The sequence below is a fragment of the Sitophilus oryzae genome, unplaced genomic scaffold, assembly GCF_002938485.1.
Source record: "Sitophilus oryzae breed Bouriz unplaced genomic scaffold, Soryzae_2.0 scaffold_177_pilon_pilon, whole genome shotgun sequence".
NCBI lineage: Eukaryota > Metazoa > Arthropoda > Insecta > Coleoptera > Curculionidae > Sitophilus > Sitophilus oryzae.
Genome location: NW_022146479.1, coordinates 8591401 through 8618790, shown reverse-complemented (window position 1 = coordinate 8618790; position 27390 = coordinate 8591401). Strand labels below are relative to the sequence as shown.

At 30.8% G+C, this 27390-nt stretch overlaps 1 protein-coding gene across 1 annotated transcript in view; it reads right to left on the bottom strand.

The window, feature by feature from the left end:
- Positions 1–20280, bottom strand: part of LOC115882337 (semaphorin-1A-like) — a 38671-nt gene extending 18391 nt beyond the window's left edge. The window contains 3 exon segments of the mRNA XM_030900358.1: positions 11171–11695; positions 19815–19819; positions 20271–20280. Of these exon segments, the coding sequence (XP_030756218.1) occupies positions 11171–11620 (450 nt within the window). The 5' untranslated portion in view covers positions 11621–11695; positions 19815–19819; positions 20271–20280.
- Between the last annotated feature and the right edge of the window lie 7110 nt (positions 20281–27390).

Sequence of the window (27390 nt, the reverse complement as noted above, 5' to 3'; positions counted from 1 at the left end):
TATTTGACAGCAAAGATAATAAATCAATATCATTTTTTACTGTATGTACCAGTTGAAAATTTTATGTTCTTGAGATATTCTACATGACCTGACTTCTACAACACAATGAACGTTTGAGTAGTGAAAGGTTTGCTCTGTTACAAAGTTACGATTTTTAACGACAACTAAAGCACGAAGAACGCAGAGTATGTGGGCACTAAGCAAGAAAACATCGACATTTTTTTTTATTTTGCACCAGATAAACATAGATTGGCTCTTAGGATCACTTATGAGGCTTACAGGGAAGAGGTCTGATCTTAATAACTATAAAATCACTGTTATAAGCGCCAGTTATTTTAAATATACATATCCCGTTAGAAAAAGAAATGTCTCTGCAGCGTTAACTTCGGTAGCGACGTTATGTTGAAATAATAAAACCGGATCGAACATCTTATTATACGATTTTTAACTGGATTGGGTAATGCAAAAATCCAAACACGAACCTTTTCCCTGTATTTTTTATCTACTACCTATATCTAAATATCTATCTAAAGTCGCAAGGCTATTGGCTATTGTTCAGAGCTGACCAATGTCACCAATCATGCCTGTTCAATATTATTTACTGTAAAATGTATTATCATATATAAACCTAGGTTTTTTAAAAAGGAAATACTACTGGAACAATTCTATTCTATTTTGAATTGTGATTTATTGTGTCCTTCACGTAAGAGTGATTTTGCGGCGTTTAGAATTTTATGGAATTATCATTTTTTAACCATTAATCTTATACGAGTTTACATTTTTTATAAACCGAAATGATTAATTTTTAATGACAGCAGTATTTCGGAATGTATGCAGAAAATGTTGTAAACAGATATAACAATGAAAAAGCTATCTTTCTTATCGACACTATGAGGTTTTAAATATTAACAAAACAAAAAAACCTGTCTAATATCTAATTTAAATGTCTTTATATAGGAAAAGAACTTTAAGACTATCTCCATTAAAAATCGCTTTGAAAATATTTTTCTTATTAAAATATAATTAATTTCTAATATCAAAAACAGAAAAATCATCGCAAAAACCATTAAAAAAGTGAAATGGTGGGGTTTAAATTTTAAACTATACAAATACTAACAATAGAAAGAGATCTTTACGTAGAGCAAACGAAAGGGGATAATTAGAATATGACCTAGTTCAGTCCACATAATTTTATATGCTAACAGAGCTATTCCAACTTCTCATTTTTAACCGATAACAAAAAGGAATTGCACCTACGTTGATTTTTGAGTAACTAATAATTATATCATTCAATGATATTATGAGGAAAAATTATTTAACTTGTCCACTCCTTTGTTTACCTCGCTTAAAATATTGTTTACTTAATAAAATATTTGGGAGGTTCGTATACACGACTACACGAGCCTGGACGAATTAGGTTAATAGAAAAATTATTTAATAGCTCCCATACGCAATTTCCCGTTTATTTTTTGTATATATTAACAATGGTTATTTTCATTTTAGTAGGTGGGCTACATTCTAATTCACTATCATTAACCACCCAAACAGAAAGCGTTTATTTCTAAAAAGGAGCTTGTGTCAGGACTATTCACTTGACTGTAATCAAAGACATTAGGGAAATCAAAAAAGACCCGCATTCAGTCAAGGAAATTTAAATATTTACAAGAAGCTTTTGTGTTAATTGATACCCGAAGCTTCTGTTTCAATCTAAAAATAATTAAATTCAGAACAACAAACAGAAAAACTGTTTCAGAGGAAATTAAGAGACTTTATCAACAATAACAATTCGTTTGTTTAAACTAGTCGCATTATGTTCCTTTGATAATTGATTAATGACATTTTTTTAGCGTGATTTCTTATCGTTGTGCATTTTAGTTCCTGTTGTAATAGTATGTTGGAGACCGCTGATAATGATGCACTATGTCGAGTTACGTAAAGTGCATAAGTGGAACGAGGGGTCACAAAATAAAACAACGTCTTACTCAGTAACTGTATACCCCGCTTCGTAATAAAGAAGTTTATTTTAATCTTTTTAGGGTTATGAATAATTACGTTAATAATACTGTAATAATTTTGAAGGCTGCTTCGTCCATTCACGGAGTGTTATTGTATGTAAATATTGCGGTATTGCCAACGTTAATAAATAATTTTGAACTTTTTAGTCTATTGTTAAAGCGTCTAAAATGGAAAATGCTATCTTTAGTTTGGGACGTCTAGTCTGAGTCGGGGGCACTTAATAAAGCTATGTCCTAAAATGCTTCGTTTCAGAAATACAGGGTATAGAAGTTTCTTCATTTTTATTTCGGGTTTTTCCAAATAATTTCTGAATAATTAACCTGGAGATACGGATGAAAATTGATGTATGGTTGTTTTTTGACAAGAGAAATTTGATTTCGATGTCAATATGACTCCCACTTGTAGGTATTTTTTCATCCAAATAATTTGCAATCCAATTTTCATCTAAATATCAGCGTTAACTCAGAAATTATTCGGAAAACTTCGAAGTAAAAATTAAACTTCTACACCCTGTATCTCCGAAACGAAGCATTTCAGGACGTACCTTTTTTTACTTATTTTTATCTGAAGAATATACTGCCGAAGTTTCCCGAATACAATTCGAAACACTCTCTATATTACAAGAAATATTCGTAATAATTATTATATCATTACGAAAAATAATAATATAATTTCGCAAGAACATATTATATTCTTATATATTTGTTATATACAATAGTCTGTCCTTTTTTGCTATCTCTAACTCAACATGCAATTTTGCTACGATTTCTCTTATTTTCTTTGGCAAACCAATCATTACGGAACTATTATTCATGTTCCAAACCGGGGGTATTGGGTAAATCTTGAATGTTATTGAGATTTCCTACTTTAATATACATATGCAAATAATGCATTTTTCAATAATGGCATTTTAAAAACAAAACCAATAAATTTTATGAATATTCATTTCATGAATCGTACATAAAACGCTACGAGACTGTTTATAAGTTAATTCTAATGTAGAAATTACCAAAGCTCTCTTACCTAATATATTACTTAAACGTTTCTTACTGAATATTTAATGAGCATTTTACGGACCTACTATAAACAATCAAACGGTATTAGGCACCTGTTTATACTTCGCGTTAAAGAAAAATTACCCATAAAAGCAGAGACAGACGCCTGGCTGATTTGCATAGCCGAATTTTCAATGAGTAATTAATTATTAAGCAAACAGACTTACCCGCACAACCTGACCATTTTCAGAAACGCCAACATAGGATTGTTTTAAGCATTTCCTTGTTTTCAGAAACAAAATTCTAGTGAATTCGTTTATATTTGAAAATTTCGAAGGATATTTTGTATATAACTGACTAGTCTAGGATTGTTCTAGGAAGAAAGTGCAATAGAGGAGGCCATATTGGAAAGCAAGCCATAATTTTATGCTTATATCCTACGTGTATTTAAACACTGAGTCAGAATAAACGCCTTTTGTTGTTTGCCAAGCTTATTAGTCCATTTAAAGCGACCACTGTATGTATATGTATTTTACTGGTGTGGACAATACAACCTACATTTTCACTCTTATAGCCTACACCGGAAATGTCTAGTTTTTCTAACTTGAAATAATATTTATTACGTTTTACTCCATATATAAACCAGTTAGTTCCTTTTCACTACACTATTTCTCCGCGTTCGAATATTGTTTTCACCATTCATACATTATGTATTATTTAATATATTTGGATTGATTTGCATATATTATTTATTTCTAGTCCGTCTGTGCTTAATGCTTCCCATCCATAGTCGCTTCTTATGTCGTAAAATTGAAGATTATAACAAGCTGCTTAATAAAATAGAAAGCTTTTTTATTCACTACCTACGGATATGTATAATTCTTTCGCAAAAAAACTTAATTAGCTTAAAAGATTTGCCATAAAACATTAATCACGGTCTAGTAATATGAATCAAATTTAAATTTTCTTTACTTTTTTTTAAATCAAGAATCTTTTCAGGTTTATTTTCAATGACATAATGTGTTGCAGTATATTATAGCTAATTGATACTCATCATATACCTCTATTTACCATTCTTTTATTGCTAAAACCATGAAGAGTTACATATCCATATCGATAATGACATAATATAAATAACCAGTAACAATTTTCCTCTCATTTATACCTCATCACAAAGAAGCTAAAGTTAAATATCATTCAGATTAATAATGCAGTTAATTTCTCTGAAGTTATTTATTGGAATGAGAGAAAGCTTCTAATTTCTTTATTAAATTATTATTAATTAATTGCAATTTCGTAATAGTTATAAGTGAAAATTGTGAGGAATTTGAAATTTCCTTTGAAAAAGTTGGTATTCGGCCGGATTTCTACCAAGATATTCAGGAACTTCATATAATATACTTATGGTTGTAAACAGAATTTGAGCAATACTTTCCTGTAGAAGTTCCTGACCTGTATATTGGCGTGAAAATATTGTTAAAGCAAACCAGTTCGGCATAAAATTATTTTATAATGGTCACCTCTTCTCGATATTATTCAATAAGAAGCTGAAGAAGGATAAAGACCCGTTAGGTTAGACTTTTTACTATCAAATTATCATATTTACTGGTATTTCCAGTCCAAACCACATTAAACTATTCGTTTCCAAGGAATAATAAATATCAGAGCTTATCAAAAAAGCGTTTTACTGCCAACGAAAAAGACCCATAAATCTTCATTATGCAGGCCAGCTACTTTTCTTATTCCTCTAAATGCGTTTTAATTATTAAGGTTTTTCATAATCTTGATGAAAAAGGTTTCCCTTGATTGAAAGGCAGTTAGTTAATATAATTCATTCAAATATGCAATATATTGCAACGTTATACTGCAGTCTTCCTTATGGTGTTATCCTCGCACAAATACGTTTATTAAGAATAATTTTAGGACATCATGTCTACTTTGTGATGAGTTTTTGTGTCTATTAAAGTTTTTCTTCAATCAAATTTTATGGTCACGATGTAGATGTGGTTTACGCAACCGTTGGCTCACTCTGTACAATTGTAGATAGATAATAATACTTCAATTTTATCAGTCGATTCACTTACGGATGGGTCTAGCGGGAAGCCATGGTTTTCTTGTGCTTCTCTCAATTTGTTTGCGGTTTCTCCATTACAAAACGTAAGTTGCCAACGGGAAGTCGATCTAGAGGAATGCTCACTTATTAATAATGAACATCGTTCCTTTTTCTTCACGTCTTTGTTACCAGCTTGTACCGACCAACAGTACAAAGCCTTTCTTTTAATCTCGCTACCAAAAAGTCCATTCTGCTCTCCAATAAATTACTTTTTTTTCTATTTTTGTAGCTTCACAATGTTTTAAGATTCTGAAGAGTCCAGTGTTTTTTTTTATAATAAACTTTGAATGAATATTTAAGAAACACACGCCAATTTTTCTGATATCCAGTTTTAGTCAATATACTAAAAGTTTGGAGAATAAGATAAATGATTGTTATACAGACAGTTTGATCGATATTAGGGAAACCATTGAAAATAAATCATGTAATGCAGCATTTGAGATTTTACGACGAAATTTAAAACCCTAATTTATTAAATTTAAAACGATTTTTTGAAGAATATTATTGAAAATTCGTTACGTGTCATAAAGGTACAAAAATTACTGATAATTACTGAGACCTTGGAGCATATTGAAGAGTTATATTCAGAAACCTGCATATTTTATAGGCCTTCCAACAAGTTCGGTTTACTTTTACTTGTTTGCAAATAAAAATAATGAACGTGAGGCCAGGTGGCCACAAAACCAGAACAAGAGCACTCAGACCAATATCTTCTTGCATGGACGTTGTCTTTCCTATACTTGTCCGCACCAATAATATAAATAGTTCTTTTATTGTTATTGGTGTTGTTTTAATTAAACCTGTTTTTAAGACCTGAAAGACCTCCCAAGAAATACGATACTCTACAAGGCCCTTTTTTACTTAAACTTCTGCGTATTTTCATAAAAGAAGAAGCTGTAAGTTTCTTCGTAAATTTAACGAATAATTAGATCACTTAACAAAAGGAGATTTATGAGAAGCATTATTTTAAATTACTACATATCAGTCAGACTTATTTCACTTATTGTACTATTAGTTAATAACTGGTGTACTAGTTTATTACCATGCAAATTAGATAGAAAAAAATAGTTGTAGTAAATTAAAATCAATGATATTAAAATAATGAGATTATATAAGTCAGAGCCTTGATATAGTTTAGATTGGAAATATTCCATTTACCGTTATAACTAGATTTTTTATATACATATAAATAAAAAACTTGCTAATGTCAAAACAATGCTGCTTTTCTTTATTTCTTGTAACAAACCGGGTCATTTAGCACCTTGCCAAAAATGAGTAATAACACATTAATAAATTAGTTCTTAATATTCACAGAAGAAAATAAGATGTCTATAAAGCTAAGGGTTCTATTATGCTCCAGGAAAAACGGGAGCAATGTAAATAGCTCCAAACTTTTATGTTTTTCCTCTTTTCATACCGCAAAGAAGTATGAATGTAAAATGATTCGAAAATCTTGCGCGCTTGTACTTAGCTTACAACAAAGGTTCGTTTCATACGAAGGAGTGTCCCAACTTTGTCTCAGTGCATATACGTTAATGATGAGGGAATTGGTATCGATATTATGAAATGTCGATAATTTTTATTATAATTCTACTTCTTGAGAGTTAAGACTAGTTAAAATCCTTATAAAGGAAAGTTAATGAGAAAAATTGATCGATTGGCTCAATACAGATATTATGGCTGTTTTGTATTATTAAGAGACGTTTTGACTTAATTGATAAGTCAATAGATTTGTATTGATTTTTCGTTATGCATCGATATACTGAAAAATGACCATCCCTAATGCACGCTATACATGTGTCTGGGACAAAAGCAAGCGGGCTGTCCCGCCATAATATAAAATGAATATTTAATTTAATTGAACTAGATTGGGTGGGACTAAATGTGAACGCTCCTCACCTCAATTCGAGGACATGTCTCGAGCGAGAAAAGTGAAAAAGAAACGAGTCTCGAACTGGATTAACACCGTATTCAAGAAAACGTCATCAAGGATAAATTTATATTAATTTATATTACCTAGTGTGCTTGAAGTATGACCGATGATACAAATGAAGATATGAATATCCAAAACTGTAGATTCCTTTCACACAAACGCAATTGACGAGTTAGAATCACTTTGTATATACAGTGCGAGTCTTAAATAAGTGCAAATATTTTCAGGGCTGGTAAATCTCTATAAAAGAAACATATATTCTCTTTACTGTTTCAAATAAATCTAATATAACCGAGATATTTTATTTTGAAAATTTCCAAAAAAATAATTTTTTGTTAAAATTTTGAGAACCACTGGATCTTTTCTGGATTTTCTCTCTTGTAAATTTAATTTACCATCTATGTTGTCATATTATCAACAAATTATATTTTTTAATTGAGAACTAAAAAAATTACGAATTTTTTTTAAAAAAAATTCCAAAAAAATGTTTTTTTCGTGAAAATAACCTCATAAGCGTGTTTTTGGGGTCGAAATATACTACCCCTAAAATATTTGCACTTATTTAAGACTCACCCTGTATAAACTACTTCAAAAACTATGCTCGAAACAAATTGCGTCATTATAAATGTGCGTTGTTGTAATAAATTTGAAGAAAATCAACCGTACACAAAGGATATATTTATAAAAAAGAGTGTAAGCAGTCTAGAGGCTACTTGAGATCGGTACATGAAGAGGAATACTGTAATATTATATCGAAACAATTTCGTAAAATCTGTTTTAATCGGATATTTAAGCATAATTTTCGTTCTATTCATGTTTTGACATATAAAACTTCTCTAATAAGTTGTTGAATCTGAACAAGAAGTTCTGTAATCATCAGAGATTCAAATAAATCAGTATTGATTGTTTCAATTCGTACATTTAACTGTTGTAATAGAAAGCAATACTGTTTGAAAAATTATCTTTAATTTAATTAAGCTTTAACCAGTTTTAGCGAAATGGAATGTTTAAAATGAGACACTAAGAACAATTGTGTTTTTAAGTAATAATATGCTTTCACCTGTTCAAAACAATACAGCATAGAAAAAAATACACATTTAATTAAATTAAATCGGCTAAAATATATTAGCAAGGGTTAGAATAGATTTTTACTTAAAGGCAGCTACAAAGAACTTTATAGTTCTAGGCGATAGGTGTGAATTTTCACATACACGTGTGAAATTACCACTAAGAGGCATGATACTAATTAACACAAATAGAGGGACAAGCTGTGTCGTATGGAGGTGAATTATTTTTTGATTATCGAGTCTATTCCTGGCTATAAAACTACCTGGACATATTAATATCGTAGGAATAAATCAGTAAAGCTAACTTTGTTACGTAAAAGGTCATAAAACTATTTACTACGTCTCGATGTATAAATGAAAAATCAATATTTTATTAGAACTTTTTTGAAAAATCGAATGCAGCTGTCTAAACAGTTATCATACACTATATATCTGCATAAGTAATATTGATTATTGATTCGTTATCAAAGCAATAATATTTATTATTGAATATTTTGATTGCAATTATTAATCAAACGGACAATCGGAGCTCGCAATACATGAGCCGTTACTTCTGTAACTAACTAGAAACTGGCCAGTGTAAAAACTGACCTGTAATAGCCAAGTGATTTTCTTTCATTCTAGGTCTCTATCTACGGCCATTGTTCTTGTTATATTTTAGTTATTATAACGTTTTGATGGTTAACAATATCAAGCCAAAGCGGAAATTCAAAAATAAAGAAAGTAATCTCAATTACACTAGAAATACTATTAGTTTTTCTAAATATTCGTAAATTTTTATATTTAATTTCAGTAGTTTTAGTCATTTTTCAGGGCTTTACTATTTTTTAAACGATGTATATAAGAACTTTTTAATATTTTTTATGGGAAATAAAAAAAGTCGTACTGTTTCTTTAGCTTTAGAGAAGATCCAAGGACCTACTGCATTCTCTCCGGGGAGCTGTCTTAAAACTATTAACATTTCAGATCAAAAGAAGATATATCCTGAAAGAATATGAAATTTTACAAACGACAAACATAGTTTGAGTTCATTTAAGATTTTACTATTTTTTTAACCAGCAAATATGTATATGAACTCGTAATGTCTGGCCAGATTTCCAAGATCTTCTGAAATACGCACTTCACAACTTAAAGTTATTAATAATTTAGCCCAGAATTATAGAGTCGTAAAGGAACATAGAATTTAACTCATGTCAAGTTTATTTCAGTTTTTTTGGGACCGTTACTAATATTTCTTAAAGCGGTAGATTGAGAAAACATAACTAAACACGAATCAAAGAAATATTAAGTGTATTTTAAGCGATTTCTTAATTCTCCTGTCGTGTCGGAAACCGAAATCTGAATAAACAACTTCGTTTATATTAAGCCCAAGCTGAGTCTAGGATTAAAAAAAATCTCGTGTCTGCCGAGGAGTCTGCCTTCAAAGAACAAGAAGTGTAGCACAGAACAGGGAAATATATTCAGTTTTGAAAGAGCCCATTATAAACCCGAAGAAGTGAATTTGAACGTGAATCAACTAAAAACGGATGGAATTTAATTATAGACCTCTAGAACCTCAAATCTTTTATGTTTATTCATTACGTTTTTTTTGATAGTCACAAATCTATTTGAATTTTAAAATAAAATATTTCTATCAATAAATTTAAATATATTGATGTTTACAGTGCAGAACTTATTTCGTATTATATAAGTATATTTTTTTAAATAAAACGTTTTTAAACAAAAATATACGCCACTAAAGCCGCTCCTTCGCTCCTTGATATACATTCATTGTTCAATTTTTTTTCTGGTACAGTTCCTATAAAATAATTAACCCATGCAATTTGCAGTTAATAATTAATTTCTGCATTTTAATATAAAAAGCAAATTAAAAAAGCTATATAGCTTTTCAGTATTGTAGCACGTCGAGCAAGTAATTATTTTAGATTGTATGTCAAAGCCGAAAAGAAAGAACCTCCTTAATTTGTTTGTAAATGTCAACAAAAATCCTTCGTGGAGTCGAATGCTTTATTAAACCTCAAGAAGCTATTATATTTATATTTAATAAAAATAACTTGTTATTCCATGTCATTTAAATAAGCAGGAGCATTAATGTTAATTTTTATTTAACCTTTACATTTTAGCAATTTATTGTTTCACTTTTACATCGTTAGCTTACATATTGATTGGTAATGTTTTAATCATAAGTTAATTGTAGTTAATTGGTAGAAAAAATAATATTTATTACCCCTACGAAGGCTACGTATGTGTTTATTTTGAGAATATACGTACCGTATGATATTTATCAGTAGATATTACTTAATAGTAAAGTTAAATTAATTATGAGAGATTAAATGTGTTTGTGCATGGCATATAGGCATTGTTCGAAATAAAATTTATTTATTTAATTCAAGGTTAGCTTTATAATAATCTTAAGAGAAAATACAGGCTTGGTTCAGGCAAGTTCAGGGTAGGTTTTTAGTGGAGTAGTAGAATTTTTACAGTGATGGGAATAACCCTCCCGAGACCTCTGTCGATTGTACTCTTTCCTTAGCTTGAGACAAAATTCTCGGAACTGTCCCTCCCGGGTCCTCTCTAAAATTTCTGACATTTCAGATCAAGCAAAGGTATATTCTCAAAGAATATAAAATTTTAAAAACAACATGTATAGTTTCAGTTATTTTAGTCAGTTTCTAATGTTCTTTTTAATGATAAATATAGGAACCTTTAATATCTGGATAGTTTCACGACTAGTGCTTATATAATACGAATTGCTCTTAAAACTCTTAATATTTTAGCTCAGAGATATAATTGCACTTTCCTCTATTATTAAAAAAGAATTTCTTTTATTTGAGATATTATTCTCTTGTATATAAAATAACAATTGCGAGTTATTTTCTGGTATGTACAAGTTCTTATTATAGATTGAAAAGTGCAAAATGAAATTACGTATGGAGCGGGAAGTTCAACGCCTCAAAAGAATAAAACTTGTTTAGAGTAATCTAATAAAAAGAGGGGTCAATAAAGATAAATTAGATTAAAGCCGTGCATATATTATGATACTAACCTTGTGTGCGTAGTTTCGACAGAGGGGCTTGAATGAATTGGTCCCACACACCAATAATTTTCCTGGACTAGTAAAGAAGAGCAGTCTAATGTAGTTTTGGCATTCGTCTTCGTTTTTACCCTTAAGATTACATAGTTGGCTATGGGCTTCCGATGAAGGCCAGAATATTTCTGAGTTCTTTCGCTCACTAAAATCGTATATCGACAAATTGTATATTCGATTTCTTCCGCCCAACAGGATGGAATCTTTGTCTTGATACAAGACAGTAAAATGGTCGGGAATGTTGCTGCCATTCCCCCGAAAACTAATACTAGATATTTTGTTTGCACTGTTCATTAATTTTGTGCTCGTGTCTGGAAGCCATGCTTGACAAGCGTTTATTATATAAAACAATATAAATATTGGGAGATATTCGTTGGTTTTCAGGCACAGGAAGGCACTCGAAGACATTTTTTCTGGATCCTCTGGATTCTGGATCCTCCTCACGTTCTCTTCTGTTATTTTTCATCCATTTTTAGTCTGAAACAAACAAACAGTTGTTAAAACCTATCGAAGACAGTGGAACGACATTATCAAAGATTATTTTACTAAGAATTCGTATTGTTAAATCTTAATACTAGATTAATGTTTGATTGACAGACGAAGGCTGGAAAATGTTATATTCTACAAAGGTCTAACAAGAGCATTTGGTTCCCAAACCGAATAAAAATCGTATAAGTTTTAAAATGACATAAAGGTCATCTTTATTTAGTAATTGATATCATTTATCAGCAGCAACACAATAACTATTTCGCCCACGTAAATTAATGCTTGAAATATATCTTATTTATGCCCAATTATTTTTATTGGTATTTGTCAAGAGCAAACGTAATTGGGACATAGAAAATATTCTTTTTTCCTGTTGAGTTTTATCGAAAAGATGTAGACAATTCAAAGGAAACATGTTAACATACTAAAGATATATTAGTAAGAAATATTATTGCATCAGAGTATAAATATAAAGCACTTTTGTTCCCAGACTAAATAAAAATATCGATCAAACTTTATTTTTAGTTATTTTATTTGCGTTGTGTTTTTTAAGAAGTTCGTTATGGCATTCTTTAAAAAATAACTTAGTTGGATGGAACATAATCCGAGAACGCGATGTTTGAATTGAAATTTACTTAAAAGTCGGAGCCTTTGTGACCAAACAAATATTAAAAATTTACTTGCAAACACGTTCAAAGAATCGTGGAGTTTTGTCAGCCAACAAGATTACTGTGTCAATATTATGGACTTTATGTAACTTACTTGAAATGTTCATTAGTTGAAAGCAAACAGGCACATAAAGTTGTGGTATGTTTTATTTGCGATACGTACATGCATAGCATGAAATTATGTATAAACCTGTGTAGCCGAAACTTATCGTGTTGAACAGAAACCAACGCTAGTATTGTAACTACGCTAACAACAAAGTAAACGAAAATTGAAAATTAATGGGAACAATTAACGAACTTTCTAAATTGACATTCAAACTTGAAATTTTAAACCTGACTAGATATTGTTTTAATAATTCTCATTTAGAATCAGAACGTCTTCTGTACCGAACGTCCATTATAATTTTTTTAAAAGAACCGATCCTTTTCTTTATAAACTGACTGAGTAATGTTTTGTGATTTTTCCTGTATTTGTTCATTGTCAACTTCCTTAAGATAGACCTAATCTGTGAAAGAACCCACCCAACCTAAACCAAACCTTAAGTGGCGTTCATCTGTACTGTGCAATTGATCCTAAGCCACATAATAAATTATAAGTTAATTATGTAGTGTTAAAAAAGATAACAAAAGAAAAAAATTGATAAAATTTCCTACAAATACTGTGAGAGATTTTTGATAATGTAGGGTTATTTAATAAACTTTAGTCTATCAGAAAAAAAACAAGTGAAAGCGTTAGAAAAGAACAAATTTTTATGTTGATAGTTAATTTATACGATCAATTTTGCATAAAATTTTCAAGATTTTAATCGAACCAACCACACGTTTCGCGTTCTGCTAGTTGAATTTCGCCTTTTTTCGTCTGCATGCGATTTGCTTGGTCTGCGGGAGAGGCAAGTTTCCGTTTAACCCTCGTACGAGGCAAATATAAAACTTTAAATTGCTTGTAGACCCCTCACTGGCTTAAATATTCAATATTCCATTACACAGAGCAAAAGAACATAAAAAAGATTAAAGGCGTGTAAATATTTTCTATATTGCAGGGCCAATTATTGTGGACGGTTTTTTTTTCTTCCTTTCTTTGCCTAGTTAGAGCCAGTTGGCTGGCTTTGAAGACTCACATGTTCTTTACAACCTGAACCCTTACGGTTATCAAGTTGATGCACGCGCATATTGGAAACAAGATACACTATGGATACGTTTTTAGTGTAGATTGTAATAAAATTGTTTGCTATTTTTAGAAATTGGGACTGAATATTAAGAAAAGTGTCGAGCTTAAATCTCGAAACATCCCTTAATTGTAACGTTTTCTTTAGCTTGAGACAAAATTCTCGGAACTATGGCTGTCTCTCCCGAGTCCTCATTGAAAACTACTAACAAATCAGATCAAACGAAGACAGATCCTGAAAGAATATAAAATTTAACATACGACATATGACATACATAAAATATGAATTGCTTCTCCGAATTGCTAAAACTTTATAAAAATGTTTATATTTCCTGTAACTTTTGGTTGTTTCAGATTATTATTAACATGTTTTAACAGTATATAGAGTAACTCGTACTGTTTTATTAGTGTGAGACAAAATTACCCGAACTATGGCTATCTCGCCCAGATCCTCCCTTACATGTTTTTTTATTTATAGGTTATCAAGTTGATGGAAACAAGATACACGCTGCACTCTGCATATATTTTAGTTTTTAGTGTAGATTGTAATAAAATTGTTAGCTATTTTTAGAAATCGAGACTGAAAAATAAGAAAAGTGTCGAGCTTAAATCTGTATTCTTGGAGGCATTAGAGCTACGCGCGGTCACTTTCAGGTTTAAATTAACTCCTAAACCTGATTTAAGCGTACGCTGTCTTTTTATAAGAAACAGCCTCCTGACAGTTTTGCTCTACAATATACGAGCCACTTGTTATTAGCGCAAGGTATATTATCTAATTACACCTCCAACTGTATAATCAAAACTAATTATTTATTAAATTTTAATAGTTTGCAAGCCATTAAATTACACTACGTCTAGTGCCCCGTACGCTATCATTAAAATGATCTTTCTTTAGCTATGGATGCATAAAAATAAGCAAAGTAGCCTGTACGATGATTATAATTAGACCTGACAGCGAAAGATGGTAAAATAAATTTAAACCGTGTAGTTTTTTCCTCTAAAGCCGTTTTGTTGTTTTAATTATTTTCGTTTTAATTGGGCTTATTATTTATGACAAACGGGGAAAGGACTTAAAAATTAACTAGCAATTTTATTCGGAAAAAATATCTCCTACAGCACAGGTCCGGATTAATACTTCAGCAATACAAGTACTCGTATAGTGATATAAGATATACCTACAGGTTGTTAATTTGTTTATTACTCGCGGCAAGAGCTTTATGGTTGAAATATGGCAACATCGGCCCGCTCGTCGATAGACGACGCCACGCGACGAGTCGACAGAAAACCCTATAATAAGTGCATGCGTTCTCAATAGGCAGTGTTGCCAATCTGTTCCCCTATAAGTAACTGTCTAGTTAACAATCTGTATAAGTATTACTGTCCTCATAGGACTACACAATGGTATGTATTTTCTTATTTTCCACCTTTTAATTAGTAAAACAAAACAGCAGTTTTAATAAAAACATTAGGAAAATCGCCAATTTTCATGACTATATACAGGGTGAGTCCTAAATAAGTGCAAATATTTTTAGGGGTAGTATATTTCGGTAGTTTTTTTTCGCGAAATTTTTTTTCAAAAATTGGGAATTTTTTTGAAAAAAAATTTGGATTTAAGAAAAGATAATTTCTTGATAATATGGCAACATAGGTAGTAGATTAAATTTACAAGAAAGAAAATCCAGAAAAGATTTAGGTAGTGATTCATTTTTTTTTTGGAAATTTATTACTTACTTAGTACTTATTTGAAAAACGATAAAGAGAAAATATGTTTCTTTTATCGAGATCTACCGTCCTACCAGCCCTGAAAATATTTACACTTATCTAATACTCACCTTGTATATTTTTCACTCATTTTATGGCTTATATCTTCTTACTCTATACACCTTTTAATTAGTAAATAATAGTTTACTAGAAATTACAAATACTGTTTATTCGGTAAGTACGACCCTGTGGGGAAGGATATGTTTGTAACTTGTTTAACATGTTGCGGTTAAAACTTGTAACTTCTTAGAGAAATTATGGGAATTTTATAGTAATTTTATTAATACAACTTATCGGCGAAACCGGGAAATTATTAGATTTCATAAAATAATCAACAATCCGTAAATAACTATCTTATGGTAAAGGATAAATAATTCTTCCTGTAGTATTCTATTACAGTGCCATCTGGCCATCGTGAACCAATCACTTGGCGTGTTTTATTGCAGGAAGGTGCCCACTTTTATAAAATTTCATCTAATCTATATTTTATACCGGCCGACAAGTACGTTCGTTGATTGATTTTTATTTATTATCACTTGTTTTATTACAAAACCGGTTTTTTATAAGACGCCTCGTTTTACATACAGAAGATTGATTAGAACAAGCAAAAATCATTTTGTGCTTTCTTAATTCTTCTTCACGCGTTGTTCCCCGTTTCGAAATTAGCATGATTGATTATTTCGACGAAAATTTGTTGTTTTATCTTCTTCATTTCGTACGCCAACTTTCTTTTTGTAAAACTTCGTTTAGCACTCCTTGCTAAGATTGTTAATAATAATTGCACGACGACAGCATTACGTAAAATTTAAATATTAAATTTGTTTCGACAATATTTCCCAAGTTGGATGGCCGGAGGCCAATCGAGGATCTGTTAAAAACCTCTGCGAAGCTCATCTTCGCGTTTAACCTTTTTCGTTCATACTGTAACACTTTAAAATGTCACAGCGAACAATGAAGAACCTTGAAACATCCACTTTACCGTAGAAGATACTATAATCTAATAGTAAACTATTATTCAGTAATAACTTTCAACAGAAAATAAATTTTCTTAGAAATCTTATCCCAAAGATGCATCACTTTTAAAAAACGAATATTTATATCGCTACTCTTAAAGCGAACCATGATTACATTTTATAATCATGTTTACTATTTTTTTATTTTTCAAAAATATGGCCTATTCTGGGCATTAAATCAAAAATTGGTCAAAAGCAAGTTGTGCAAAAGTTTTTCTTACAAAACCAAAGCATTTAAGTATTTAGAAGTTTATACATGCTAAGTTTTCTACAGACTCTTCAATTTTCAAAATTTTATGACCATGTTTACTGCTTTTCTATGAGTTCTGAATATACGAAAAGAAGGCCAAAAATGATCAATGTTTCTACTTCTCTCCATATCAACTAAACTTTGTCCATACTATTTAATATATAATTTTAATAAAACTACTGTCATTTAGTAATTAGAAGGCGTAGAATATGAACATATAAGGCATTTTTGACTTAAATTTCGGGTTTTAGATGTCGGCATCATTATAACCCTAACCATCATCAAAAATAATTTCGAAACAAGAGTTCAAAAAATCGAATTTCTCACCGTATCAAAGCATTTAAGTCTATAAAGGGCTTACATATGCGAAATCTACATAAAATTTCTTACAAATGTTTACATTTTCAATGTATTATGCCGATTTTTTAGAACTCTAATTTTCTTAATTCTAGTGAAATTAGTATATTATTAGAGTTCGGTAAAGTTCGCTTTAACAATAATTGAACATTGATGAAAAATAAAACAATTTTTCAAAAAAAAACACCGCATTTGAAGATTTAAATTTTTAATTCAGTCTTCCATTTATAATCATGAATTTTGAAACATTTCTTATATGGCATGATAAACTACCTATAGCGTTCATATTCACTACGATTTTTCTAAGAGACTGGTACATTCACCATCGCTGATCTATTAATTGTCCATAGCCATATACATAAATTACTATTACAATGATCTTTGTTGCTTCTTCGAACCATCAGTTCCATTGTTATTCAAATACGTGTTCTACGTATATGACCTCTAACTATAATCCTAACTTAATAACGTATATAAGAAGTTTTTTACTTCATTTCTATAATTAAGGCAGCACATAATAGTACTTGAATAGGTAGATTGGTCTCAGCATCTTTGACTTCATACATATATTACTTGAGGGAAGCAATAATTAGAGTCTATTATAGTTTATTTACCTCAACTTCGTGGCCTTTCTGAGACCATCCACGGCTTTTTTAATAACCAAAAAATGTCGCTATGAATACAGTTATAAAAAACAATAAAACGGAAACAAGTAGGGTTGATATAAAAGAAAGTGTCTTTATGAACATGAAAATAAAATTCAATAATTATAATTCCATTGTTGATTGAGCATGCAGGTCATTGAAAATACGATTAAAGAAGTAATCCACCTAGAACATATCTCTTTACCGGACATACGAAGGTCAGTCTCATTTTGGCAATAATTACCATCTAAAATAAAATACCTACTAATTAATGTACCATTAATTTTAGCAACTGTGTTTTATATTCGACGAAAAATTGCTCAGTTACCTTTTTGAGTTTGTCTTTAACGGAAAAAATATACTTCTCCTTGAGACTAACTTTTGAATGTCTAAATTCGAATGTATGACGGTCAAATCTATTACAAAACGATTGAAAAGCTTTGGGAAATAACATAATCACAACTTTATCATAACCATAATAAATCTCGAGTTTATTAGAACTTAAATGTCAGTATTTTTGATATTTTGGAACTTATTATGATGTGAAATAATCTACTTAAGCAAAATGATCTTCTTTGTGCCATTGTTCATCACTGGATGAACTGTTATTAACTCTAGTGCAATTAATCATTTTTAAGTGGATAATAGTTCTTGGAGACTTAAAGGATTTTCATACAGGATGTGTAGACACTAAACAAAGAAAACCAAAATTTAATTTGTTATAGAGGCCTGTCTACGTAAAATAAATAAGTTATATATATAATAGCGCCAGTATCAATTCAAATTCCATTAAAATTAACTAACTAAAATGTAAGCTTACTGTTAAATAAACACTTCCCAAACCTAAATAATTATTTATCCAAGTGTCGTGTTTAAAATATACACCGATACATGGTCTGTGTGTTCTAGAGGTTACCCTTCTTGTATGGATGTATATCTGTATACCACCATTATACTGAAATAAATCAATTCATTTGACGGCTCATTTCATACTCCCCTTTGTTAGTTTTACTCGATATACAGGGGGAAAGAGAAAACAGCTTATCTAAATCAGTTTCTGCGCTTATCTCAAAATATTAAATTAATAATAAACTATCTGTAAATTATTTTTTATATATTAAAGCGAAATATAGAAGCTATATTTTGTCATATTACATTGCAGCGCATTTTCTATATTTGTCACGTAATAGAGTAATACAAAGACACGCTACAGTGATTTAAATAAATAGTATTTTTTTAAATAGGACTCTGTAATACCAGCTATTATTTCAATTATTCCAAAACATTTCAATATGTCGTGTTCAAGTGAGAGATCTAAACTGGTAATTATTGGTGAAGTACTAGAATATAAATCAGTTCTTATTTGTTTGGTTCACTGTATATAAGCAAGCCATGCACGCCCCTTTTTAAAACATCCCCTAGACAGAAACAAGTGATTAGGGGACTCGATTATTCCCATCAGACATCTGTCAAGCGCACAGCTTTAAAAACTATGCCTAACATGTCCCACATTTTTTTGAGAAATCCGATATGATTTTCGCAGACCTCCAGATTTTTTTATTTGAAAATTTTAATCGCCAGTAGGGTAATAACTTTTAAAAATAAACAATCATCATATCGACAGGCCATATTTTCTTTATAAGACATAAAAAAATACTGGTATTTGAATGTTTAGAGAATGTTGAGAGTGTAGGTGAGCTGAAGGGTTCAAAAAATTCTCACAAAACCAATGCATTTGAGCCTTTATATGTTTATACATACTCAATCTACATAAAATTTTCTATAAAATCTGCAATTTTTATAAATCTGTGACCATATTTCCTATTTCTATAAGAGGTTTGAAAAGATGAAAACAAAAAGTGCCAAAGTCTTCGTCTTTTTTCCATATATATATATATATACCGGGTGCGTCTCAAAAGTGGCTCACCCCCTATAGCTTTTTTATTTTTTCATATAAAACAACGAGATTTGGTATGTTAGTATATGACATAAGTTAGGATTGATTGACGTATTCAATTGTTTTCGATCACTTCCGATTTCACCCGAAATGACTACAACTTTTGATTTTTAAATGGCACCCTCGGTATTTTTTTACTTTATGCGATAGAAAATGACACTCTGAATGGAATGACATATCATATGTCAATTTTTGACAAAGTCGCTCAAAAACAAATTCTATTTTAAATTTCAATCTAGAGTGCCATGGCTGTGTTAAAAACACTAATTTTTAATCAAGGAGCCTTGGAAAAATAGACTTGATCATCTAATGTTTTTAGTGTCTTGTCCTGGCCGGTTAAAAGATGCCCAAATCGTATTTTTAATCATACCTCAATTTTTTCAAATGGAACGAGGGTGGCTCATTAGCATATTTAGAAAAAGCATTTTTTTACGAATAATTTGATACCACACACTTGGTATTTTGAGTTAAATTGTCGTTAAGAACCGCATGTTACAATTTCAAATAAACCATATGCCAAAATGCCAAATTTGACACATGATATGTCATTCGATTCAAAGTGTGATTTTCTAGCGAATAAAGTAAAAAAATACCGAGAGTGCCAATTAAAAATCAAAAGTTGTAGTCATTTCCGGTGAAACCGGAAGTGACCGAAAACAATTGGATACGTCAATCAATCCCAATTTATGTCATATACTAACAAACCAAATATCGTTTTTTTATCTGAAAAAATAAAAAAGTTATAGAAGTGAGCCACTTTTGAGACGCACCCGGTATATATATAGTCATAGAAATTGGCTATTTTGATCAAGTCGGTGATTTTCATAAAACCACTGTTATTCTCGCCCAAAATCAACCCATTTTGGTATTACGAGTACAGTATTAGATGTTGGTGAAGTTTTACAAGTCAACAAAACTTGACTCAAAACAAGGTTTCAAAAAATAAATCTTCTCAAAGAAACAAACAATTAAAGCCTTTGAAGGTTATATACTCTAAATCTACATAAAATTTTCTATAGATATTGAAACTTTTAAAAGTTTATGACCATGTGTACTGCTTTTTTCTGAAAGATTTGAGAACAAGAAAATCTTTCGTATTTTTTCATTTAGTAATTATTATAGCTCGTTTAAGAATACATTTTTTTCTCGTCAGTGGTAATAACTTGTTAAAATAAACAATCATCATCTTTGCAGACTATCATTAGCATATCTTGTTTATAATACATAACAGCGACTGACACTTTTGAATGTACCGAAGAGTTTACGTGAGCTGAATCCGGAATAGAAAGAAATACGTCGTTTGGTTTGACAAAATCCACTTTGGGTAATGTTATGAATGTTAACAAGCCCATACTGTATTTATTTGTATTTATCGACGCGTAAGACATTGTAAAATGGCGCGTGTAATTCTTTTACATTTGCATAAAAAAATAATTACATCCAGGAGTTATATTGGCAGAGGTTCAGTAATATTTAAAATTTACCATACAAGGACTGAATAAAAATTTGAATCGTGTTTTCTAAATTGATATTCGGTAGAAGATGTAGGTGAATTATCCAAAAACAAGGGTTTAAAATACATACGTTTTTTTCTTACAAAACAAGGCATTTAATGACCTTAAAGTTTATATATTCCAGATCTATATAAAATTTACTAGCCACAGTCAAGTTTTCAAAAATTTATGACCATGATTATCAGTAATTTAAAAAAAAATAAAATTATTCAAAAGTATTCAAACTTTTCAGTTTTTTCTCCATACATTTGATGGTAATTTTTGGTAAAATTACAGACGTATATATCTTGTTTTATTGCATTTTGAGCCAATACTAAAGACTTTTATTATTCAAATGTTTAGATAGGAAAACGCATCAATAAGTAACTGGAAATCTGAACGTTCTTCATACATTTTTAATTAGTTTACTTTTAGTCGTCCGTGAACAAGTAACAACCTTTAGAACTTCATTATTTACGCTATAATTTACCACCAGTTAACTTAATAGTTTCCATAAACACCTTTAACTAGAGCTAGCAATAAAAATGTCAACAGCCCTTGCAGTGTCGCACGTAAAAAAAATTTGCGAAAATTTTGGAAAAATCAAAATCGGTTCGTGTTAAACGGGGTTATGTAATATGGTTATGTCTAATCGAAATTTAAATTCTCATTAAACCGTTAATTTATAAGACACAATTTAAATATGAATAAGTTAAAAGTTTGTGCCGTTAGAGCGAGTTTCAGGCCTGCCTTTTACTTTGCATTAGTATGCGAGGATAACTAAATTCATGTGTACCCATTTGCCATTGAGGCTATCTATAAAAGCAGTTAGATATAACTGACGACGTCATTTTTTCGTATTAACGCAGACGAAATCGCATCATTACGTGAGAATTAACAATCAGTTTGTTTGGCTTTCTTCCTCGAAGAACTCTGACCTTTGGTCTGTCTAGAAATTATTTTTGTAAAAGAACATTTTTTGATATTTTTTTTGCTTAACTTCTCCTTTCTAGTGTTTCCTTTTGAGCATTCGGCCTGATCCACTGCGACCTTTGCAGATCAATTGTCCTCTTCTGATCTCCAGTCCTATATCCATATAGCTCTCTGTCAATGGCCTATCATTGCCAACCGCACATTTGCCAGGCTATCGCGAGGACATAACATGTGTTCTCTCGTTTCTTCTTCAGATTGGCAGAAGCTGCACCTGGGTTCGCCCATCAATCCCATTAGCTTTAGATGCCTATACATCTTCCTATGCTCTATTGGTAGACTCAGTAAAGCTTTGACTGTCTTTCTGGCTTTGCTTATCAGGTCTGCCTGAACTTTTGTTGACACTAACCGTTCTACTATGAACTTTTTTCCTGTCTCTGCCCTGGTAAATTTCTCCACCATTCTAGAGATTTGTCGACTGCTTTTGCATTGCCGCTGAAGGATTCTAGGTCTATGAATGGGATTGATAAGCCTTGTTTCTACTAATACTTAATATTTTTTCCAGATCCAAACAAACTGGATCTCAGCGAGAAAGTTTTAACACAAATAGAAAACCGATATGAGTGATGTAGAAGCATTATATATAGAATTTTTTGAATTTTATTTTTGGTTTACTATGAAATCCTGCGTCACAGCCTACGCATATAAAAAGCTATTATAACAAGACGGAGTATCAGACAAAACAAATGCCAGCTAAAAACAAAACGCGAAAATCACCGCTTGCTTCTCAGACGTGAAAATTGTTTAAACTAATTTTAGCCTGGGAAGTTTTAGAATGAAAATATATTGTTGGCAAATTATTTACTATAGATATTACGCTAGGATATTTTTATCTATTTTTTTCTACTCGGCGCTGGCATATTTGAGGCATCTGGGTTAATGCCATCGATGATAGATTAAAGACCGTTAGATTTCTGCTCGCAAACGTATATTTAGTCGCAGGTTATGTCGATTTAAACAATACTAAAGATTTGCATTAGCAGCAACTATGTGGTAATGACTGCGAAAATTTTATGGGAAAATTACTTTAACTAAAGTGTTCGTGTGTGATTATTTTTGACAGGAAATTCGTCCTCAAATAATGAAAAAATATGGAGGAAATCATGCTCCAATTTCTCTGGACAACGATAAAATAAATATTGTCAAGGTTCCAAAATTTTGTTCCTAAATATATTATGTAGATAGACTCTTTTAATTATTTGGAAATTAACAATTAAAACTTTATATTTTCCGTATATAAGTTTATTGGAAAAGCAATATACAGTATTGTGTTGGTTTAGGGATTATAAAAAGAGAGGCATTTATACCAAAGTCTGTGATCATTTGCTTAATATTGATGACGATAAAATGAAACCGTCTGTTTACGAGGAAACCGAAATTTTCTGGCACGAACTTTAAACATTAATTAAGCATTTCCGTTTGTAATTTAGAAAGTACATTTCTATTCCATTGATTTCCCATCTCCGTTAGCGGCATAAGTCTATATTTGAGGTATTTATATAGCTAATGAAATTAGTATTATGTTCGTACATAAAATAAATTGATTTCTAGTGGGTGGTATGAATAGTACAGAAAAAAATAGATGTCATGAACGGAAAGCCAAAAATAAGTATTTTTTTCAGTTTTTTGTATACCTATAGTAATAACAGTATAATTTTGGTAAAACCAATGTCATTTACTTATTAGAATACGAAAATATAGACTGTTCTAGTCTTACGAGTACTAGGATGTAGGTATAATTTGACCCATCATCAAAAACTACTCAAAAGAAGGGTTTAAAAACGTTATTTTCTTACAAAACCAAATCGTTCAATCCTGTCCCATGCTTACATGTCCCAAATTTACATAAAATTTTCTACAAATAGTAAAATTTTCACAGTACTATGGCTATATTTACTATACTTCTAAGAGGTTTAAAAAAATTAAAGAAATGGTCAATTTCTCGAGTTTTTTCCATACATATAGTCACGAAAATTACCGATTTTGTTAAAACTGCTGTTATTTACCAATTAAAAGATGTAGAAAAAGAAAATATCGGTTATAGTAGTCTTACGAGAACAGTAATGGACACACGACACGTTTTATCCTTTATCAAAAATAGCTGAAAAAAAAGGGTTCAAAAAATTATTTTTTTCACAAAGCCAAGGTACCTAAGCTTTCAAACATGTATATATTCGAAATCTGCATAAAATTTTCTGCAAATTCTGAAATTTTCATAAATTTATGAGTAAATTTACTATTTTTCTAAGCCTTTGAAAATGTTTAAAATAAAATAGCCAAAAATGGACATTTTTGCGACATATAGTCAAAGTCGCGTATTTTGACTAAACAACTGTTATTTGCTTATTAAAAGACGTAGAATAAAAAAATATAACTCATTCTAGCCTTACCATCACAGTTTTAGGTGTAGGTATTGTTTTAACCATCTTCAAAATTTGTTCAAAACAGGTGTTCGAAAAACACATATTTTCACAGAACCAAAGCATTAAAACTATTAAAGGTTTGATGTATTCTAAATCTACATAATTACCTAGAAAAACTGAAGTTTAGAAATTTTTATAATCATGTTTCCTCTTTTTTTAAGAGCTTTTAAAAACGTGTAACTCTGTTTAAAACATCCTTAGTATACAACACTTCCTGAACGCAGACAAAATATAAATAAATTTTATCTCGCTTTATCTGTCGGTTATTATTATCTTTTAGGATCTTAAGAAGTGCATTTCCGTGTATTGTAGATAGACGGATAACAATAACAAGTGTTCACGAGCTCAGTACCCTAATTTGATTTTTCAAAAAGCTCCCGTAGGTCGCTGAATAGGAATATAAAGATATCCATATGTGAAAAACTCATACGCCTATTGTTCGAAACCATAGAATGAGTAGAAACCTCACTTGAGGGACAACTGCGCGATTTGTTTACAATGTGTTCGGCCTGAAAATCTTTAATAAACATATATGAACCGCAGGTGTTCTAATCTATTCGTAGATACCTTGCGACACGAGAGAAAAAATATCTTTAGGAATTTAAATGCTACGTAATGAGACAAACCTGTATGCTGTATGGTTTTTCAGTCCGGATCATACTACTAATTTGCCATTGGTCAATTTCAATTACGTAAGATCTCGAAAGATAAGATTGTCTTGGATGATTTTTTTTAATTGGCATCTTAAACGATGCTCGAAATTTATCCAGTGACATATCTAAACAACGAAAATCTCATTAGTTTCCTTTTTCATCATATCAACCACATCTCCAGGGTATATAAAATTAAAAAAAAATCCTTTACATTTAGTCCTATGAATTATTCGAAGCACGACCTTCTGAGGTTTATGGCGAATTATACCCGTACAAAATAATTGTGGTGTTTGCAATTTTTCACTGAAACACAATAATAATCGAAAAAAAAACGTGCATTGCGAGTCGCAATGATTTTTTTATATAACCCGCTGTAAAATTGACAAAAGCTATTATTATACGGTTCTTGGCATTTGACCGCGTTTGATATCAAAAGAAAAAAGTAAAATCTTAATACAAAGTTTGTGAAAACTGTTCTGGTTTAAAGAGTTTGGTATTAGTTGAGCTATAGGTTAATTTTACAGAAACAGTTTACCACAACACTTCAAGTTATTCAAAATAACATCATACCAAACCCCCTTGAAAGAAATATTGAATCGTTTATTTTTCTTTAATAGACAAATGATTTATAGAGAGTACTTGGTATCAATCATATAAACGACAGAATGAAACTAGGATTATAAAAACAATTATAAATTGTTTAAGTAACATGTCATTTCGGAAAAGTAACTTAATGATCTATTAGGTATCTAGTAAATTCCCACTATTAAATGTGTATTAGAAAGTTGTTGAGTTAGTGTTTTTATTTCTTTTGCTGTAGGTAAATGTAATTTGTGAAAACACAATGCATTAATAATTTAAAACTGTTCAGGAATTGTAACTTGATGAACAATAAGAATAAATCCGTGTTTCTTTTTTTATATTAAGATATTATTAAGTAGAAGAGTGCCCCTATATAAAATTTATGAAAAAAATAGACGAAGTTATTAAACGAATAATTAGATTTCTTAGTGTGGACCAGTTCTGCTCCAAGACACTAAGAGAGTGTGAGGTTTTGATATATATCAGGTTTCAGCTGCCATAAAAGTTCTAGTGTTGATATTTAAGAAACAAAATTTACAGATTCTATAGAGAATCTTATGAAGTTTTCAGTTCTGTATAGACAAGTTTTAAAAAATAATTAGATTTTTTAATGTTGATCATTTTTAGGCTCCAATAGACACCCAAGGAGTGTGAGATTTGGTATCTATCAGGTTTCACCTGTCAAAAATTTACTATTAGTGTTTAAGGGACAAAACTTTAAGTGACGAAACACACTTAGATATGACACTTATATTTCGTGATCATTTTACAGAGAATTTTATGTTAACATTTTATTTGTTTAACGTTTAAGATAACAGTTCTGTATACAGAAGTTTTAAAAAATATATTTATTTTTTTCAGATTGTCAGAAAGGAGAATAAAGAAGATACATAATAGTTCTGACGAGGCCATTTCATTAGTGTAATAGCAAGTTTGATTTTTTCCCTAAGCAGGCCATCGGAAAATTCTGTTTTTATAAAAGGCAGTCTACGCGGACGTTATCAAACAAGAACCGGACAAATTAGCATTTTTATCACACTTAGCCGCCCTATTAGCATTTCTCACTATTTTTACGTCAAAGAAGTGCTATTTCTATCAAAACGTCCGCATGGAAAAAGCTGATCTAGCCAGTCCCTGTGCGTGCGACTCCGCCATCCACCATGCACAGGGCGCTGAAAAATAAAGAAGCAAACCGGAAAAATAGCGCTGCAAAGGAAACTCGATTTAAATAAAGGCGGGGCATCATAATTGGTGTTTTTTCTTTTTTGCCTCTGCACTTCTTGCGGCTGCTAGAACTGACCACAGCGTGGGTTTCGACTTCCTCTATAAATTTCAGACCGCTCTCGAACCATTCGCTTTATAAATTGTATATTCTTAAAATAAAGCCTCTTGACAAATAGAAATATAGATTTGTTTCCTTCGTCAGACACGCAACTAGATTTTACACTACCTCATATTTATTCATTCCGCTTAATATCATCTTATTTACTACTTTATTTACTACTACTAATTTCATGCTACGAGGGATGTCTTTTATATTTTGCATATAGAAACATAGTAGGCGCCTGTCAGCATATATCGAATGTCAAAATTAACTGTCATCTTTAATTAACTTTGAGATCGCTTCTTTTTAAACTGTACCAAAATTGAATTTTTGAAGTTGACGAGTCACTCAAAAAGGCACTTGGGTCAACAAGAATGACTTTCGGAGTTGGTTTCTGATTTCATCAATGAAG